Genomic DNA, 21,225 nt, shown 5'->3' with positions numbered 1-21,225 from the left:
TTTTGCTTCTACTCAGGAGCGTTTCAAGAAAGGTACTTCGACACACATATAAGAAATACAAGCGTTCCAAAAGTTCTTTGAAACTGATTATAGGCCAAATGACCTTAGTCGAACCATTGGTGAGGAAACTTTTACTTTACACGAAAAGTTTTCTAAAAAACTGGATAAACTGAAATTGCCCTCATACGTTCGTCCTGAACAACGTTATGAAGTGGCTTTCAAAATGTATCCTCCAAAATTCCCTCCACTACCCAGTGCTGATTTTGGTGTGGCTTTTAGTCCCCCTTTTCCAGACTGGTTTGTTTGTGGGAATTTTACAAAGATTCTTCACGAAGAATCCAGAAAACGCGTCGAACGAGTGATTCCGACTAAGCATACCTTGGACAGTTTCAAAGGGCATCTTCATATTGGTCTCGAACACGTTCGTGTTCTAACTCCGATACCTGAAGGTTTGGAACTGGAGAATCTTTTCAATCTATTTTATTTTCATCTTTTTTACTATATTTGTACTGACTTATTTTATCCAGATTACAACTCTCAGTCGAAGGCAGAACATTAAGGAGCCTGCTGCCACCACGCGAAAGTCTACTGTTATCTCGAAGGATAAGAAGACTAGCGAAGATTCTAGCAACACAACCAAATCAAAACCTGTGGTAACCATTTCGACTTCTGGTTTATAAGTCTTAACTTATTGCTATGAAATTCTAACATGTTTAATTTCAGAATACTCGAAAGCCATCACCAACCCCCAAAAGAAAGGCTGTTTCAGAAAGCATTACAATTGATTCAGATGTTGAAGACCAATCTCCTCCTCACGCTAAATTGGTAATCAAGAAGAGACGCAAAGCTTCCATCCCTTTGGTTCAAGAGAAGGGATATGGGACTTCGAAGCCTGAAGCTTCGAGTGGCCAAAATTCGTCTAACGAAGAGCCCCTAAAGACTGTTGGGACCACCCTCATCGTTGAAAGCCATAACTCCAGTCCAGATAACGTTCTCTCCAAGGTAGGAACTCACTTATTGTTTTTCATAACAAGTTCCATGTTTATTCCTGATTCGAGCTAATCCTTTCTGTATGAGCAGGTTGATGTGGGTACTGCCACCTCCAATCTCAAGTCTGCTAATCCTTCAATTGACAATCCTTTGTCTAATAATCCTCCAAGTATGTATCTATAATTTCCTATTTTGTCTAACAAAGGTTTCCCTTCGAAGGATCTGACTAGAGACTTAATAATTTTCCTTATAGTTTCTCCTCAAAAACAACCATCTCAAACTAATCTTCTTGTCACTTCAGATACTGAAAGCGATGACGCCCTGAAGAATGATCAACACACTGGGCATGTCGAAGATATTCGTTCAGACAATTCATCTCCAGATATTCCTCATTTAGATCAAGATGTCGAAAGGGAGGACAATCTGCAACTTTATGTGGATACTGTGATTAAGGAGAAGAAAGTGATAGAGTAGTTAGGGGCTCAAATTGGTCAAAAACGTCCAGAGTAAACCCCCAAAAGAGAAAGGTCTATAGAGATCCGTCGTCGACTTGAGGTCTTGTCGAAAGAAATGTCCGACTTGAACATAGAGTTGGAGCTTATCACTAAACAAGAATATGATCTTGCTCAAGATATTGCTCCTACTCATGCGGAAATGCTAAAAATGACCATGGATGTGGTTGATGTCAGCAACACTACGACTCAAGTTGAAACGGCGATAAAGGCACTCAAAACCAAAGCCGACACTTTGGAAGATCAATCCACCAACCTCCACTTCGACTTGAGGGATTTTCATAATCAGTTTGGGCATTTATAATTTATGTGACCATCTGCGAATGGCTTTTTTTTCCTTATTTTGGTTTGTTTTGTATCATGCTTGTAAACGTACAATAAATGGTTTTTTCAAACCATCTTTAATGCAATGTTTTGTTTCTTATTTTCTGCTGGTTTTGATGTTTCTTTCTCCAGCTTTGCTCGACTTTTTGCTTATATTTTGTCGAAATTGTGACTTCCTGAAGGATAGGTTTGTACCTTTCCAGGTACTTACCATTTACTCTAAAAATTCATCGATTTGGGGCTAACTCTTCCAGTTCATAAGCATTATTTGTAAAGACCTGTATCACCTTGAATGGTCCTTCCCAATTAGGTGACCATTTTCCCAGTACTTTATCATTTCTATCCATAGGTAATATCACATTCCAAACTAAATCATCTACAGCGAACACCTTCTCTTTTACCTTCTTATTATAAGCCTTGGCCACCCTATCTTTCTGTCTCCTTAGCGAGTTGAGAGCCAACATTCTTTCTTCGTCCAAATCAACAAGTTCATCTGTCATCATATTCCAATAATCTTCGGTTGGTATTTCATGTTGTCTTTGTATTCTTTCTGACTGAACGTGTATCTCCACCGACAACACAACGTCATGTCCGTACGTAAGTCGAAATGGCGTGGTCCCTATCGCTTCTTTGGGAGATGTTCTGCATGCCCATAGGACTTGGTCTAGTGATTGGTGCCAATTTTTTGGCTTCCTTCCTACATGTTTTTATATTAAGCTAATTATCACTTTATTGGCAGTTTCGACTTGGCTATTTGCCTGGGCATAATAAGGTGTAGATGTCAACAACTTGATGCCAACTTCCTGTGCGAACTCCTGCATTTTTCGTCTTGTAAATACTGTTCCTTGGTTGGTTGTGATTGTTTCGGGAATCCCAAACCGACATATGATATGATTTTGTACGAAATTTATTACAGCCTCTTGATCGATATTTCTTAAGGCTATGACTTCCACCCACTTCGTAAAGTAAATACCGACTAAAATGTATCTTTGCTATTTTGACAAAGCTGGTTTTATTTCTCCAATCACATCTAACGTCCATCCTCTGAATGGCCAAGATTTAACAATGGCATACAGTTCACTTGCAGGGATGTGCTGGTGTAGGCCGGAGATTTCGATTGAAAAAAATGTTTTTGAAGAATTAGAGTTCGAAGAAGAATGGCTTCTGATGGCCATTCCCGAGAATAAATGGCTCCTGATGGCCATGTTCGAGGATGTTATTTAAGTTGAAGTAAAGATGATTGAAATTGAAGCTGAATCAAGATAGATTGTCATTAAGACTTAAGTGTTTTCTCGAAATACGAAGAGTATTGAAGCTTAGCGTATTTCGTGGCATTTTCGTTAAGGATCACGTTGCCATGTATCGAAAGAGAATTCAGGCGGGAGGATTTGAATTTCGAACTAATCTGTATAACCGAACGAGGAAAGATGGCACCCCAAGGATTCGAAGCGTATGCATGTGAAGCAACGTGGTATTTCGTTAGTGTAGGACCGTTAGGGTCGAATTAGTATAAATAAGGGTCTTAGTATCAGGATCCAGTGTGTTCATGTTGTACAAATCACTCACAAAATTACTCAAGTATCAAGTGTTAAGAGAAAGAGTTCGCTGAGAAATGTACGTATGACACCAAAACCACTTTAAATACGTTTGTATGAACCTTAGGAACGGTAAATTAACCAACAGTGCACCACTGATTCCTAAACGAAGGTACAACACGAAAATGCTCAATGCGACCAGTGGAAGGGGAGATCAAGATCCCCCACAAGGGTCAGGAACAGTAGCAGCAAGTACTACACATGTTTCGACTTCTACACAAGGAGCGCAAGATATACCAGCGTCGACAGGATCTGCGGCCATAGTTAGTTCCCAGGCTATGCCTGAAAATACATCAGGGCCAACGGGGACAATCCTAGTCTCCTGTTCGACTTCCATGCCTTCTTTTACAGGCACAAACGAGATACCACATTTCTCGACAAATGCCGCAAGTCAATTACATACCCCAAGACCATCCTCATCTGCATTTGAGGGTTGGAGACCTGGGAATCCTTATGGAATATCGTATTCATATATGGCAGGTTTACAAGGGGCAGGACCTACGTATACTACACCTAGCGCAACGAAATTTTCGCCTATTATCGGTTCGATAGGTCGACGCGCACAAAATACAGGCCCATCAGGCCAAATGCCTCTCTTAACTACCAATAGTCAAGCAGCATTTAGGCAGGAAATGGATGCAAGTAACCACGATATGCTAGGTGTTCTTGCTAGAGAATTGGGGTCAATCTTTAATCCATTAGTGGCAAACATTACCAGGACTAACCAGGATAATGTAGAAACATACCAAAAAATATCTTCACAAATAAGCCGGATGACAGATTTCTTAGGAGTCCCTCAAACTAGGCGAAGAAACAACCAGTCTACCTATCGAGAAGGTGACCCAATCTTAGAACAGGTTCAAGATGTAGTTCCGTCACCTAGGCAGGTACCCGTCGAAAGAAATCAAGTAATAGATTTAGAAAATCAGAATCAAGGGACCAATACCGGCCAACAACCAGTTCCCCAACAGCAACCTAGGTTAGTTGTAGTAGGAAGGGACAAACATCCAGACGAAGTTGTACACAGGGTTAGGAGAGACAATATGGCAATAGAAAATAATCTGACCGCCATGATAGAAAGAATTATGGCTAATAATGGCCTTAACACTGGACTTCGACGTCCAAATTACACTTCCCCTATAGCAGAATATATTATGCAAACGGAATTACCAAGAGGTACCAAAGTACCCAAATTTACAAAGTTTTCAGGAGATACTAGTTAATCGACTGTAGAACACATAGCCCGATACTTGACAGAGGCTGGTGATCTAGCATGCAACGAAGATTTGAGAATTAAATATTTCCCAAGTTCGCTAACAAAAAATGCTTTCACATGGTTCACTACCTTACCCCCAAATTCCATAGATGCATGGGCACACTTGGAAAGGATGTTCCACGAACAATTCTATATGGGTCAAACCAAGGTAAGTTTGAAAGAGTTGGCTAGCATTAAGAGGAAATTCACAGAACCTATAGATGATTATTTGAACAGGTTCCGTTTGTTGAAATCGAGATGCTTCACAGTTGTTCCAGAGCATGAATTAGTCGAAATGGCTGCAGGAGGTCTAGACTATTCAATTAGAAAGAAACTGGATACCCAATATCTGAGGGATATGGCCCAACTGGCAGATAGAGTTCGAAAAGTCGAACGGTTGAAAGCTGAAAAGGCCAGAGCGAACAAGAATTATAAGAAAGAGAGAGTGGCATATATTGAGGCTGAAGATGCAGAAGGCGAAGCCTTCGAAGATTCATACAGTTTCGAAGAAGTCGAAATAGACTTAGCCGAATTAAAAGAAGCACCACCTTATTACTCTTGTAAATTGCTCACCCCTTCGAATGGAAAAATTCCAGTCGAGAATGAAAAAAGTGATAAATTCCCAAAGAAAACTTACACTTTTGACGTCACTAAATGTGACGAAATATTTGATTTATTAGTAAAAGATGGCCAAATGATAGTGCCTCCCAATTCCAAAGTTCCTCCATTGGAGCAACGGAAGAAACAAGGCTTTTTGTAAATATCATGGTTTTTTAGGCCATAAAACCTCACAGTGCTTTCTTTTCAGGGATCTAATCCAGAATGCTATCAAGGATGGACGTTTGAAGTTCGCAGATAAGACAAAGAATCACATGAAAGTTGATGCTGATCCTTTGAACGTCGCTGACACAAACTACGCTGAACCAGTTGACATCAATATGGTGGATGTGTCTGAAGGTGACATTGCTGAATGGGAGATAGTTTCAACTGGAAAGCAGGCTACTGAGAGCCTAAATGACAATGCAATCTTCAATACTGATGTTGAAGAGTCCTTCAAGGCAGAGATCACTGAAGATCTGAAGGAGAAAACTAGCGAGGCCACTGAAGGCCTCAGGGTGAAACTTCAACAGATACAGATCTCTAAAGCCCCCCCAGCAGGCGTCAACATGGTGAATGTTAGGCAACCTTTATCTGAAATAGAGGAACTAGAGAAGTGTCTGCTGAGGGAGAAAGGAAACTATGGAAGCCCACAGACAGGTGGAAGTTTGAAAATTACCTTTGGAGGTGTCATGAGAAGAATGCTGGACGGATGTTAATGTGTCCTAGGTGCTCGATTATGCTGAATCGAAGGGTCCAAGCTAACTATGAAAGGGCCCAACAAAACAGGATGCAACACCCTTGGAGGGAAGGAAACCAATTGCTGAAGGTTTATCCAAGGCCAGAGGAAAGCTTGGTGAGTTTCTTGGTTAGGTGTCACGAGGAAAATACAGAGATTGTTATGTGTCCCAGATGTGGGGCAGTCTATGACAACCTCATGGCACAATCATTTGAAAGGGTGCTGTTCACCACTGGTTGGGAGACTCAAGGACTCCGTCCCAGCATGTATGTATTCGACAATCGAACACCATCAAAAAGGCCTGATAGTCCTCATCCTAAAGCTCGAAGAGTGACATTCAAACTTCCTGCAGACATACCTATGGATAGATGGACACAAGCTGGTGCAAGAAATAACAAATGGCGAAGTTAGGACCAAGGTGGACGAACTGCAATGGCTTATAGAAAGCAGTTCCAGGCATCAAATTGAGAGACGTACAGGCTGGAGAATTACAAAGGTAGAAACCCAATGTCTAGATCTCAATGGAGAAGACACCAAAGAATGAAGAAAGCCCAGAAAGAATACAAGGCAAGGGAGGCCGGAGAGTCTAGCAGCACTAAAATTCCGATGCAGGGGGCAAGGTCAAGCAAACCGCCGGTGGAACGCAAGCTATTCAGTTCTGGAAATGAAAAAGAAGAAGAAAGGATGCAGTCTAGTCCTTGGAAAGAAGATGATAGATTGACTAATGATTTCGACTCAGATGGAGTATCATCCATAAACTTTAACTATAATGTGGTGTTTGTACTTCCCCACGAATTCTACCAAGAGACGGAGGTTGAAGACTGCGAGGAAGCTGATGCAGAAGAAATGGCAAAACACAGACCTGTGTGTTATTATGTGTTGAATAATGGGGCTGTTGAAGAGCAGAATGCGTTTTTCGAAAGACCAGACCAAGGTATGAGAAATCATTTAAAACCCCTTTATATAAGAGCTAAGATTGAAAACGTGGGCATCAACAAAGTCCTAGTTGATGGAGGGGCAGCAGTGAATCTCATGCCCCAATATATGCCGAAAAGGATTGGTATGTTCGATACCGACATAAGGCCTCATAATATGGTTTTGTCCAATTACCAAGGGAAGGTAGGACATACTTTGGGAGTAATCCAAGTGAACTTAACGGTGGGTTCAGTCACAAGGCCTACGATGTTCATGGTTATACCAGCAAAAGCAAACTATAATCTTTTGTTGGGAAGAGAATGGATCCATGGGGTTGCTGCAGTACCTTCGACAATACATCAGAGGCTAACTATCTGGAGAGAAGATGGTATAGTGGGAAATATAGAAGGTGATCAAAGTTATTATATGGCTGAAATTAACCAAGTCAACAAAACTAGTTTCGATAGGAACTTAGAGAATATAGGGCCATGCGATGCAGCAGAAGATGTATACGCCCCAAATAAAAATGCTATGTATTATCTATCTTTACACCCAAACGGATTCTAGTGGAACAGAAAAATAATGGACGGTCCAGATGACACAGAACCTGTCGAAGGATTACCAGCGATACGGCCAACTGGCTGGGACGAGGACGGTAATTATACCTGAATCATCTTTCTTCGAAAAGATTTCGACTTACATAGCCGAAAACAAAAGAAAAGCGACTCTTGAGGCCGAACTAGCAAACATGGTTGTCGAAGCCATTCACAAAGAATCAGAAGTACCAGGCCCGGGGATAAATTTTATCCCACAACCACCTGACGATGAAATACATGACTGTCATACCCCAAAATTTTCCCACCATATTTTCATACTTAAGCTCACTTGAATATCAAAGTCTCAATACTTGACTGGATGCGCACTCCCCTAAACAACAACTCCCTCAAACTAGGGTTTTGATCTTTTCAAAGTAAAATCAAGTTCTAACACCTCAAATGGAACCATTGGTCTCTCATATGCCTCAAAGGATCCTCATGCCAAGTTTCAAGCTCTGATTCATAAGATTGCTCAGTCAAAAGTTCAAATGGTCAACAATCGACTAGTTTGACCTAAAAGTCAACTGTGGTCAAAGTACAGTCAAAATTATTGATTTTTTGGTCAACATCAATATTTTAAAGTCACATTCATAATTTGATCAAGGTTTGATCATGATTCATCAAGAAAATCTCTAAAATCATCAAAAGGAAAAGTTTCGAAATTAGGGTTTAAGGAGGAAAAGTCAACTGAACTTTGACCACCATAACTCCTACATGGAACATCAGAAATTTCCCATCCAAAGCTCATTTTTAAGAAAATTGAATTCTCTACAACTTTGTCTCTCACATGCCAAGTCTAAAAATGCTTCATTTAAGAGATATAGGCCAAAACATTACAGGTCCTTCTAGAAGATCGCAAAAAAGCAGTTTTTTGTCAGGAGGAATATCATCAAGATAAAGTCTCCAAATGAAAAATATGTTCCAAAGTGGCTTGTAGAGGACATCTTGGGATTTCCAAAAAGTCCTAGAACATGTTCATATGATAAAAATTGAAGGAGATACGAGGCGCAGAAGTTGGTCAATTTTCAAGGAAAAAAGCAAACCCTAATTAGCATATTTTCAACTTTTGAGTAATGGGCTTACATTTTTTAGTTTCCCACATGATCTTAAGCCCAAAGAAAGTCCATTGGTCAAATAATATTATTTTATGATATTATTTTATTTATATTTGATTTTTAATCATTTAAAATTCAAATAGAATCAAATAAAATCATAAAAATATTATAGGATTGATACACCTAATTTTTCCTTCATTCATTCACATCAAATCCAATCCAACGGCCATGATTAAAAATAAAATATGCATGGAATAGCATAGTATTCAAAATAAGAAAGATTTTATACAAAATCTTTTCCAATTTCCATGTCACTCATTTGATTGATTATTATTCAAGTTTTTACCCTAATTCCATCCCTTATATATTCACAAAATTACTACAAGCAAGGGGGACGAAAAATTGGCCAAGGAAGACTAGGGTTTCCAAGTTCCAAATATTCAAGAATAGGTGAGTTTTCATATTTATCACTCCAAGCAATCTCAAGGCAAAAGACTTGTTCTATGCTATTCTCAAGGTAAGGTAGAGTAAGTATATGTAAATTTCAGCATGTGAAAACACATACAGCATTCATGCCGTGTTCACCATATTCATGATTCTTTTTGGTTTTCGTATCTCACATTATAACATGTTTCCATTCAATATGACCTTTTGTATGAGCTCCTGGCGTGGAATAAAGAAGCTTCGAACCATTAGCTTGAAGGTTTGGCGCAGATGTCGTGTGCAGCCATGGCTAGGGCACTATGCATGAGCCATATCGGATTCATGATTCCAGGAAATTTTAGGACGTGAAAACGGCACCATTAGAATCACAGGCCTCTGTTTCATGGATCTGGGCGTTATTTGTTTGTTGCTAACGTGTTTTTTTCGTGCGTTTTAATCTTTCAAGATTCGCTACGAAATCTGGTTATAAGAAACCGTAGCTAATCTCTAGGCCAGTCGTAGCTAAATTATGGCGCAAAAGGAGGAATAAGATGAATAGGAAGGTTGACTCCTTGACCGCACGTTGTTCAATTCTCATTGGCTAGTCAAGAAAAGAGCCATCTCTCTCCATTCACGATTGGTTGTCCGTATACCGAGGGGGCCCATCTGACTTTCCTTTTGACTTGTCCCATTATTTTTACTGTTTCCTATTTGTTTTTATTGAGTTGATTAATTGACAAGCAACATTTGCAGACCAATTGGCAAGGGAGAGTAGAATGTGTCTTTAGAGACCTGTGTTCGAATCCGACACAGGACCTTTATTTTTAACAAAAACTTACTTTGGAGATTTTGTACCACGCCTCTAGGCCTGATCACGGTACACCCTCAAGTCGTCACCATCAGATCTTCAGCAAGCTCACATCCAACGCCCCCAGGAATGCTTCCTCACCATGCACCATCAGAGAGCAGCCACACTGGATCACAGAGCTAAGTTTTTTTTATTCTTTTTAAATTTAATTACATAAATATTTTTATCCTATTAATTTCTTTTCCTATTGTAATTACTATTATTTATATTTTTATGAATTAGTTTTTTATAGTAATTCTCAGATGTTCAGAGTCAATCGAAGGTTCGAGGAAGATCAAGGCTGAAGATATGCAAATTAACTGTTGTTCTTTCTTATTTTCTGCCTTTATTTTTCTGTTACCCTATAAGGTTTTTATTGTAATAGGTTAGGTTTTATTTTTCGCCTTTTAATTTCCCCCATCCCCGCAGGTGTTTATTGTAATAGCGTAGGATTTTAACTGTTTTATTTTCTGCTGTGGTTAGTAATCTTAGGGAGTGATAAACTAGGAATTGAACATAGATCACTAATTTACAAGATAAATATCATCGAAGTTAACCACGTGATTGTGCACCCACACACCTTTAGGGTAATCCCTCTTGTTGCCTTATATTGTTGCCTTATTGTTGCCTGTTGCCTCTAATTGTACTAAATAGTCAAGTCCCTCGATTCCGAGGACACCTAAAGCAAAGGTTGCCTTATTCAGTGATATCATCAATTTTGTCCCTCGAAGCTGCCTCGGTAAAACATGATGATTGTCCCTGTTGCTAAGGTATCCTCGCACGATGTCTAAAAACATTAATGACTATTATATCCTTCCCTTAGACTATTTGCCCTCTTTATGGCAAGGGACAGTCTTATGGCGAACGATATCTCGATGACCCTTCAAACATCCAATGAAAGGAATCCCTACCCTCTTTATGGTATGGATAGCCCTTTCAAACTGAAAAGCTGAAAGAACAAAATCTTAAAATTTGGGTAGTTGCTACTAATTGCTTGCTCTGATTTAAATTCAAAATTACTTTTCACACCCTTTTTCAAATCAATTCAAAAAGGCTACGCTTATTTACAAGCTAAAGTCCTTATTCAAAAATATTTTCTAATCATATACTACACTTCAAACATTTCAAACAATTCAAAAGCAAGCTAAGCAATTAAGAGCCCATGGATAACCATGGATACAAAGGGTGCTTTAAACCTTCCCTTTGTATAACTTACCCCCCGAACTCAAAATATTTTTAAAAGGTTTTTTTCAGTTCTTTTATACCTTTCCTAAAATTGGATAAAATAAAAGTCGGTGGCGACTCTTGCTTAACCGCAACATTTCAAAAAGTCAGTTCTCCCACCGTATTACAGAACTGGTGACTCTGCTGGGGATGCTTTCGAGTAAAAAGAGGGGTTACCTTAAAGTTTAGGATTTACTTTAAAATTGTTTGATTTGTTTGCTTTATATTTGTGGGCCTGTTTGGGTTTACTTGTGTGAAAGATCCTAACCCGGATCTGAGTACCTTAGGTAAATGGCATGAGACCAAGGAGGCTGCATCGCGTATACTGATGTGGTTGATATGGTGGCCATCGTTAGTGTGACACATTGGTTTGTCCGGGTGTTCCTTGGGATCCGACTCGAGGAAACACTTGGCTGCTGCGTGGTGTCATTAAGCACTAATTTGCCCCTAGAACCCTAGTTGAACTTGACTTTAGCCTATTAGAAAGTAGCGAGATGGCTGGCTTTGGTTCCGACTGAAGTTGGTTGATACTCGAAGCTACACTCATATGGACTGGACTTTCAGGACCTTTTCGGTTGGTTATTCGATTGCCGAATTGAGATAAGCACCTTCGAGAAAGGTCAATGATATGAGCTCCCTAGAACCCGATCTTTATATAGGACAGGTTGAACCAACTAAACTTCAGTAGGGAGGGTACTTACCTACGAACTTCATGCAAGCCTCTAAACCTAAGGACACTTGTGTGACTTGTCTGTGCTTGCTACTAACCCTTTGGTTTTCTTGCAGGATTTGCTTGTAGGACATTTCGTCCTTCTTAACCTTATGCTTTACTTAATGCATTGCATTCGCATAACATCATGACATCATGACATCATAAGCATAACATGATTTAACTAACCCTTTCAAGGAACTTAGGGATTTAGGGCGCACAATTTCAGGTACTCCTATCAAGGACCGATTTCCTAATCAAGGGGCAAGAGGATTTATTTTCCTCTAGCCACATACCTTCCAATTCAAAGGCTTAGCACCTACCAAGGGGATAGAGGATTTATTTTCCTCTAGCCATGTACCTTCAAATTCAGAAGTATCCCGAATCAGAGGCGATGACCCACTGGATATGGTGAGCTTGATTCTCATAGAGGAACATCCAAGAATCAGAGTTCTTTAAACAAAGATGCTGAAGGATAGAAAAACACTTAGAAAGAGGGGTTTGAATAAGTGTAGCTTTAAAACTTGTAAGATAAAAACTTTTTGCACACTGATTTTTATCCTGGTTCGTTGTTAACTAAACTACTCCAGTCCACCCCCTTGGAGTGATTTACCTCACCTGGGGATTTAATCCACTAATCACACAAGATTACAATGGTTTTCCACTTAGACAACTTCTAAGTCTTCTAGAGTATACTGATCACAACCTGATCACTCTAGGAACAAACTGCTTAGATACCCTCTAAGACTTTCTAGAGTATTCTGATCAACAACCTGATCACTCTAGTTCTTACAAATTAATGTAAACAAATTCGTTTAAGAGTTACAATGCTTCTTATAAAGCTATTATCACAACTGTGATTTTCTCTTAAGTTTAAGCTTAATCTCACTAAGATATTACAACAGCAATCTAGTGAGGTTGAAGATGAAGTTTGAGAGCTTTTTGAATTTGACAATGTTTCTGTATATTTGCGCAAGTGTTGTTTTCAGCTTCTCATCAGAACTTCTATTTATAGGCGTTTGAGAAGATGACCGTTGGGAGCATTTAATGCTTTACGTAATCCGTACAACATTGCATTTAATGTTTCACTCTTTTGTCAACTACCTCGAGCCTTGCTTTCGCCGTGTCTACTGACGTTGCTTTTAATTGCTATTAACGTTCCTTTTATCAGTCAGCATAGCCTGCCATCTTGTACTTGCTTCTGATCTGATGTTTGTGTAAACAACGTTTGAATATCATCAGAGTCAAACAGCTTGGTGCAGAGCATCTTCTTGTCTTCTGACTTTGAAGTGCTTCTTAGCGTGATACCATGAGAACTTCAGTGCTTCTGCTTCTGATCTCAATTCCTTCTGATGCTTCCATAGACCATGTTCTGATTCTGCTTGACTATCTTCTGATGTCTTGCTAGACCATGTTCTGATGTTGCATGCTGAACCTTCTGAGTCAGTGCTTCTTGCGCTGATTTTGTGCATACTCTTTATATAATTCCTGAAATGGAAATTGCATAGTATTAGAGTACCACATTATCTCATACAAAATTCATATACATTGTTATCATCAAAACTAAGAATATTGATCAGAACAAATCTTGTTCTAACAATCTCCCCCTTTTTGATGATGACAAAAACATATACAAATGATATGAATTTGCAATCAGAATATCAGACGGCTAAAGACAATTACACAATTATAGAATAAGCATATAAACATAGTGTGTGAATATGTCTCCCCCTGAGATTAACAATCTCCCCCTGAGATAAATAATCTCCCCCTGAAATAAATATTGGAAGAAATATATAAATAAAGGACTTCCCTGAGTATTTTCCATTTCAGTTGAGACGATCACATATGCTTAGATCTTCAGAACATTCATAGCTTCTGCTTCTTGCTTCCATAGGACAGCTTCAGAGCTTGAATTTCTTCTTGAATCATTGCATGCTAGATTGTATCAGAACATTGTTGAATGTACCAGAGCATCATCAGAGCATCTCTACATCCTGAAATGTTACAGAACAAACTACACGACAAAAGTCAGAGCATGAATGAATCAGAACACAAAATATGTATCAGAACATATAATATGTATTAGAGCATAAACAATAATGTTTCAGAATAAGGAATAAGAGATATGTTAGAGCATATTCTATCATCAGAATATCATAACATTTTTCCTTCTTGCTTCTGATCTTGAAGCTTCCACTCAGCTTGCTTCAATTTCCATGAGCTTGTTTCTATACAGAATTGCTTTTCCTCATGTCTTTGCTTCTCATGTTGAGCTTTTAAGAATGTCTTCATTCCTGCAAAACACTCAAAGACATAGAAATTACAAGTTCTGTTAGAAATGTGGAGACTTACTCCCAGCAACTAATAATATAAATCAGATCATTTATCACATTTTCTCCCCCTTTTTGTCATAACATCAAAAACACAAAAGATTCAGATGAAAAACAAAACAATATGAGAGAAAAAAAGATAATTTTCATTAATAGCAAAAGAGAATTATCAGAAGGTACAAGGAAGATGCATAGAAGACAGATGCAAGAAACAAAGAAACAACTAAGACACAAAGGACTAAGACGACCCTAGCTTAGACATAATCTTGGCCAGCATGTCATGAATCCCAGCATTGCTCTTAGTCTGCCTCTCCATGAAATAGCGGAACTCAACATTGATGTCTTCTTGCTTGTCCATACGAGAAGCTAGCTTAGCTTGGTTCTTCTGAATAACCACTAGAGTCTTCACCAGAAGAGAGGGTTCACCAGAAGAAGCTTCACAACTTCTGTCCAGAGGGACAGCATTCGCAACTGCAGCTTCCATTGTCAGATCATCATCATGATTTTCCTCAACAGGAATAGTCTTAGCAGGATGATCTTCAGCATCAGCTTCTCCCATAGAAGCATCTTCTTCATATTCTGGAGCAGGAAGATCGGAATCTCCATTCTCAAGAGCTTGAAGAATGGCAGCAAGATTCCTTGGAGCAGAAGGACCTTCAACTTCTGGCGGGTCAACAACTTCTGGAATGACCAAATTGGGGTCCTCCTCACAAGGATTTTCCCTCAGAAAGTCAAACAATGACTTGAAGTCTCCAGTCAGAACTAGATACCTAGGTCTCCAAATCACAATCTCCCTACAAAGGTTGGCTTCTACCTCCGCAGAAACTCGTGCTTCTGCAAGTTCATCAATGAATTCCTTCTCTTCAAAACAATATCTCCCCCAAGACGACTGAACCAAAAGTCTTCATAGTGCCTCAGAATTCCACAAGGTCGTGGAGCAAGTTCTACACAAATTTCCTGGAGTTCTTGAAAACAAGCATCTGCTTTTATTATGAAGAATCTCCAAAATCTTCGCATAGCAACATCATTTAATCCAGCATGATGAGCTATTCTGAGAGTGTCAAAGACTCTTCTTACATTCCTCTTTACCATTTCATAGATTACACCAATAGGGTAAGCTCGGCGAGATTTTATTTTGGTTATGGGAGAATCTGGTTTTGGGACAGAATAGGGTTGAGGATCTCTATCAAAACGGAAGGATGATTCTGCTTCATTCTCAGAATCTAACACAACCAGCTCAGCTTCATGATGAGGCTTGGGTGTGTAATTGCAGTCACGGAGCAATTGCTCATGTGATGCAGAATCTGGAATATCTGATACAGAAGGATTATTTTGAGAGGTGGAAGGAATGGGTTCATAGTTTGCATGAGGTGGGGGTTGAGAAGTGGATATATTTGTGTGAGGTGGAAAGAGAGTTTGAAGGGGTTGGATGCCAAGAACATGGGTTTCAAGGGCCTGGTCAGAAACAATGATGGTTGTGGATGGAGAGGGAGGAATGGGAACATTTGTGATGGGTGAATGAGAAGGGGTAAGAGTATTGGTTACAGGAGAAGAAGGAGGTATGAGAACATGGATGTTTATGGGTGATTCTGATGGGGCTTTTTCTGGTTGATTTACTGGTTCAAGGGTTTGAGCAACATTTATTGGTGCAACTTCTAAATGTAAAGCAGGAACAGAATCAGGTTCAGAGAGAAGTATACCTTTGGACACCTTCTGAATAGCCTCAAACACAGCCTCCAGTTTCCTCTGCTTCTTACTCTTCTGCTCTTCCACATTCTTTGCCTTCCCAAGAGAAATTTCTCTTCTTCTGGAAGATTCTAGTCTCTCCTTCTCATTATTAACAGCCTTTTGACCTTCAACTTTTTGAGTTGTTGGTCCTTGAATAATTTCTCCATGCTGATTCACAGCTTCTACTTGCTGATTCACAGCTTCTTGAACTTCTTCATCCTCATCCGAGGCTTCAATGATCAATTTTCTTTTTCTTGTCTTCTTCTTTTCAACAACCTTTTCAACTTTATTATTCATTTTTCTCTTCTTCTTCTTCTTCTTCTTCTTCTTCTTCTCAGCAGTCTCTTTTTCACTATCTTTATTTTCAACTACGACTTCCTGAACTTCTTCAGCAACAACTTCTTCTTGAGCAGCTTTCTCAACAACAACAGTAGCAGCAGCTACACTTTGGACTACCTTCTCCTGGTTAACAGAAGGATGATCAAATTTTCGCTTTGTCCTTCTTTCCTTCTTGACAACAGCATCAGGTGCAGCTTCTGAAACATCTTCTGAAGCAGCAGGCCTAGAAGTGGAAACTTTCTTGCGACCACCTTTAGCAGGAGCAACTTTGTCTTTTTCTTCCTTGAGTGAGTTCAGATATTTAGTTCTGACTCCTAGCAGCTCACTTCTGAAGAAGGATTCAAAGTCAGCAAGAATAGCATCTCTTCTGCTTCTTGCTCCAAGAAGAGGTTGAGGGGTTTGTCTGATAACATCAATAACACTCATCTTTCTCAAGGTGAGAGCATTCAAGCAACTTCCAGTATCAACAACAAGATCTTTGATGATCCCTTGAGCTTCCAAGTCCTCAACAATCTTGGAATGAACCAGAAGATTTGTAATAATTCTTCCAAAAGGAATAATAGTACACTTCTTTGTTCTGAAGGCATTTCTGGAATCCCTCACAACATTCCACCTGTGGTTGAAGATTATGTAGATAACATCAACCTTCTTCTGAGTGGCAATGCAATACAAAATGTATTTCTGCTCATTGTTGACAAAGTCTGCAGAATGGGTTGATTTCCTATGATAGAAACACCCCAGAAGAATCTTGTTCCAGATTTTGTAGAGATCCTTCATGCCCTTGACACGATTGGTTTTCTTCACGTCTGTATAGAGAGTAGCCAAAACCTCATCCCAATCAGCCCTTTGATCAATTTCATGAGCACCCTCAGGGTTTCTTAGATCAAACATCATTCTCAGGATGTTTTCAGTAACAACCACAAAATTCCCATGAACAAAAGACAGAATAGATTTAGGAGCTACAACAGCGTGCACCCAAAATTCTTTTACAAGATCTGGGTAAACCGGTCCACAGAACTCAGCAAATAATGAAGTCCATCCTTGAAATATGATATCTTCTTTAAGATGAAACTCATGTTCTTCAAGACTATCAAAGTCTACCATAAGTTCACAGATAACTTCCAACTCCTTTTTGGGAATAGAGCAGGAGATAACCGGAACAATTTGCTGATCTTCTTGAAGATGGAGAGGAGCAGATGAACCAGCGTTGAGAGATGATGAAGCAGCCATTGAGACAGTACTGAGATTGCAAGAAATTTTTCTGGGTTTGCGCTTAGGGTTAGAGAAAAGGGAAAAGAGGTTACAAAAATGCATGCACAAAGAGAGAGAGAATGGGAGCGAAAAAGATAAACGTTATGATTTGAAATATATTTATAGAGGCGGATTTGAAAAAGAATGCAATAAAATTATGAGAATGAACAGTTACAGAATCAATTGAAATCAAATGCATTAAATGATGAGTGACGTTAGGTGAGAGATCGTGGTAATTGAAATGATTTACACAGTTACCTAGGACGGCGTCCCATCAGATTCACTCACGCTTTTACCATCAGTGCAAACACGTGTTCACCATCAGAAAACACTTGATGACAGCTGTGTTGCATTGCATTTGCTTCTAATGACGAATAGAACTTTTCATCTTCTGATTCTGATCACTGATTCTGACTACTATTCTTTAGATATAATCTAGTTCTGATAGGATCATCTTTCTTTCCAAGGATCACATCTTCTGAGTGAGCTGAAGTGAGTCTAGAAGATCTTCTGACTGTTGGCTCTTCAGAAATTCTGAGATTCTCTAAAGATGCAGCAACTTGATCTTCTGATTCTTTGCTTCTGAGATTTTCAGCTTCTGAAACTTTGCTTCTTGGTACTACAGCTTCTGATATAACAATATCTATATCTGCACAATTCTCAAACTGCTTTGGCTTTTCAAGACCAAGCTTATCATCAAATCTGATATTGATTGATTCTTCTACAACCAATGTTTTAGTATTGTATACTCTGTAGCCTTTAGAGCGTTCAGAATATCCAAGAAGGAAACATTTTTGTGCCTTAGAATCAAACTTACCAAGATGATCTTTAGTATTCAGAATAAAAAAAACACATCCAAAAGGATGAAAATATGAAATGTTGGGCTTCCTGTTCTTCCACAATTCATAAGGAGTCTTATTTAGAATAGGTCTTATAGAGATTCTATTCTGAATATAACATGCAGTGTTTATTGCTTCTGCCCAGAAGTGCTTAGCCATATTGGTTTCATTGATCATGGTTCTGGCAATTTCTTGTAGAGTCCTATTCTTTCGCTCTACAACTCCATTTTGCTGTGGAGTTCTAGGGCAAGAGAAATCATGGGCAATACCATTTTCTTTGAAGAACTCTTCAAAGAATTTGTTCTCAAATTCACCACCATGATAACTTCTGACCTTTATGATTTTGCACTCCTTCTCAGATTGAATCTGAGTGCAGAATTCAAAGGACACTGAATGAGAATCATCCTTGTGTTTTAAGAACTTTACCCATGTCCAGCGGCTATAATCATCTACGATGACTAATCCATATTTCTTCCCTCTGACAGATGTTGTTTTGACAGGTCCAAACAGATCAATGTGCATAAGTTCTAACGGCCTTGAGGAAGAGACAACATTCTTAGATTTGAATGCAGGTTTGGAGAACTTGCCCTTCTGACATGCTTCACAAAGAGCATCTGATTTGTATTTCAGATTTGGGAGTCCTCTGGCCAGATTTAGTTTGTTAATCTGAGAAATCTTTCTCAAACTAGCATGTCCTAATCTTCTGTGCCAGACCCATTGCTCTTCAGAAACAGACATAAGGCAAGTCACCTTCTGCTTCTCAAGATCTGAAAGATCAATCTTATAAATGTTGTTCTTTCTCTTGCCTGTAAATAGGATTGAGCCATCCTTCTGACTTACAGCCTTGCAAGACTTTTGATTGAACATTATGTCATAACCATTGTCACTTAATTGACTTATGGACAATAAGTTATGCGCTAATCCTTCTACAAAAAGTACATTAGTTATGGAAGGAGAGTTACCAATACTTATGGTTCCAGAGCCAATAATCTTGCCCTTCTGATCTCCTCCAAACTTGACTTCTCCACCAGACTTAAGCACCAGGTCTTGGAACATATACCTTCTTCTCGTCATGTGTCGCGAGCACCCAGAGTCCAGGTACCATGACATTTTGTGCTTTGTCTTCTTTGCTGCTAAGGATATCTGCAACAAAAATTATCTTCTCCTTAGGTACCCACAATTTCTTGGGTCCTTTCTTGTTAGTTTTCCTCAAGTTCTGATTGAACTTGGGTTTACCATGATAAGTAACAGGAGGAACAGCATGATATTCTTTTGGTTTGGCAGCATGATATTTTTTAGGTTCTGTCACATGCTTCTTGGTGTGTGTAGTGTTAAAGCTTTTGGCATGTGAAGTGAGCCTAATATCATGTGAGTGGCCATATTTGAACTGATCATACAATGGCTTGTGTGTGATTTTCAAATCATCAACAGGTTCAAATTTGTGTGGGGTATCACCCTCATAGCCAACGCCATTCCTTTTGTTTCCAGAAACACCATATATCATAGAAGCAAGATGACTTCTGCCAATACTTCTAGATAGAAACTTCCTGAAGCTCGAGTCATATTCTTTCAGAATATGATTGAGGCTAGGAATGGACTTTTCTGATTCAGAAGGAGATCCAACATCTTTGGATAATTTTAAAACTTTTTCCTTTAGTTCAGAATTTTCCATCTCCAGCTTCTTAGTTTCAAATTCAAATAGCTTTTTCAGCTTTTTGTATTTGATACTAAGATGAGCCTTGAGTTCCAGAAGTTCAGTTAAACTGGAAACTAACTCTTCTCTAGATAGTTCAAAAAATACCTCTTCAGAATCTGATTCTGATGTAGATTCTGATCCATCATCCACTGTGGCCATCAGTGCAAGGTTTGCTTGCTCGCCTTCAGAGTCTGATTCTGATTCTGATTCAGAATCATCCCATGTTGCCATAAGACCCTTCTTCTTATGAAACTTCTTATTGGGATTCTCCTTCTGAAGTTTTGGACATTCATTCTTGAAGTGTCCAGGCTCATTGCACTCATAGCAGATGACCTTCTTCTTGTCAAATCTTCTGCCTCCAGAAGATTCTCCTCTTTCAGGCTTCTTTGAACTTCTGAAGCTCTTGAACTTCCTTTGCTTGCTCTTCCAGAGTTGATTTACCCTTCTGGAGATCATGGACAGTTCATCTTCTTCTTCTGATTCTGATTCTTCAGAATCTTGTTCTTCATCCTGGAAAGCGTTAGTACATCTTTTATAATTAGATTTTAATGCAATAGACTTACCTTTCTTCTGAGGTTCATTAGCATCCAGCTCAATTTCATGACTCCTCGGAGCACTGATCAATTCTTCAAGAGAGACTTCATTCAGATTCTTGGCAATTTTGAAAGCAGTCACCATAGGACCCCATCTTCTTGGCAAGCTTCTAATGATCTTCTTGACATGATCAGAGTCATCTCTCTCCATTCACGATTGGTTGTCCGTATACCGAGGGGGGCCCATCTGACTTTCCTTTTGACTTGTCCCATTATTTTTATTGTTTCCTATTTGTTTTTATTGAGTTGATTAATTGACAAGCAACATTTGCAGACCAATTGGCAAGGGAGAGTAGAATGTGTCTTTAGAGACCTGTGTTCGAATCCGACATAGGACCTTTATTTTTAACAAAAAATTACTTTGGAGATTCTGTACCACGCCTCTAGGCCTGATCACGGTACACCCTCAAGTCATCACCGTCAGATCTTCAGCAAGCTCACATCCAACGCCCCTAGGAATGCTTCCTCACCATGCACCATCAGAGAGCAGCCACACTGGATCACAGAGCTAAGTTTTTTTATTCTTTTTAAATTTAATTACATAAATATTTTTATCCTATTAATTTCTTTTCCTATTGTAATTACTATTATTTATATTTTTATGAATTAGTTTTTTATAGTAATATTATAATTATTTACATTTTAATCGTAAACTCGATTTTTCC

At 39.1% G+C, this 21,225-nt stretch overlaps 1 protein-coding gene across 1 annotated transcript; it reads right to left on the bottom strand.

Moving 5' to 3' along the window:
* Positions 1-2,053: 2,053 nt before the first annotated feature.
* LOC131626241 (uncharacterized) lies at positions 2,054-3,758 on the bottom strand. Its single transcript, XM_058897078.1, has 2 exons — positions 3,659-3,758; positions 2,054-2,523 (listed from the first exon to the last, which is right to left on the bottom strand). Exons 1-2 carry the CDS (start codon positions 3,756-3,758, stop codon positions 2,054-2,056), a joined length of 570 nt encoding a protein of 189 aa, XP_058753061.1.
* Between the last annotated feature and the right edge of the window lie 17,467 nt (positions 3,759-21,225).

The sequence above is a fragment of the Vicia villosa genome, unplaced genomic scaffold (genome assembly GCF_029867415.1).
Source record: "Vicia villosa cultivar HV-30 ecotype Madison, WI unplaced genomic scaffold, Vvil1.0 ctg.000278F_1_1, whole genome shotgun sequence".
In the NCBI taxonomy this organism is placed as follows: domain Eukaryota; kingdom Viridiplantae; phylum Streptophyta; class Magnoliopsida; order Fabales; family Fabaceae; genus Vicia; species Vicia villosa.
This window is presented reverse-complemented; position numbering and strand designations above follow the sequence as displayed.

What these genes read in the sequence shown, in the direction of transcription:
- LOC131626241 (XM_058897078.1), bottom strand. Translation starts at nt 3,758, where the DNA reads ATGGAAGTCGAACAGGAGACTAGGATTGTCCCCGTTGGCCCTGATGTA. An exon ending in CGCAGATCCTGTCGACGCTG is followed by an intron (nt 2,524 to 3,658) that starts GTATATCTTGCG and finishes AAAAACATGTAG; the next exon opens with GAAGGAAGCCAAAAAATTGG.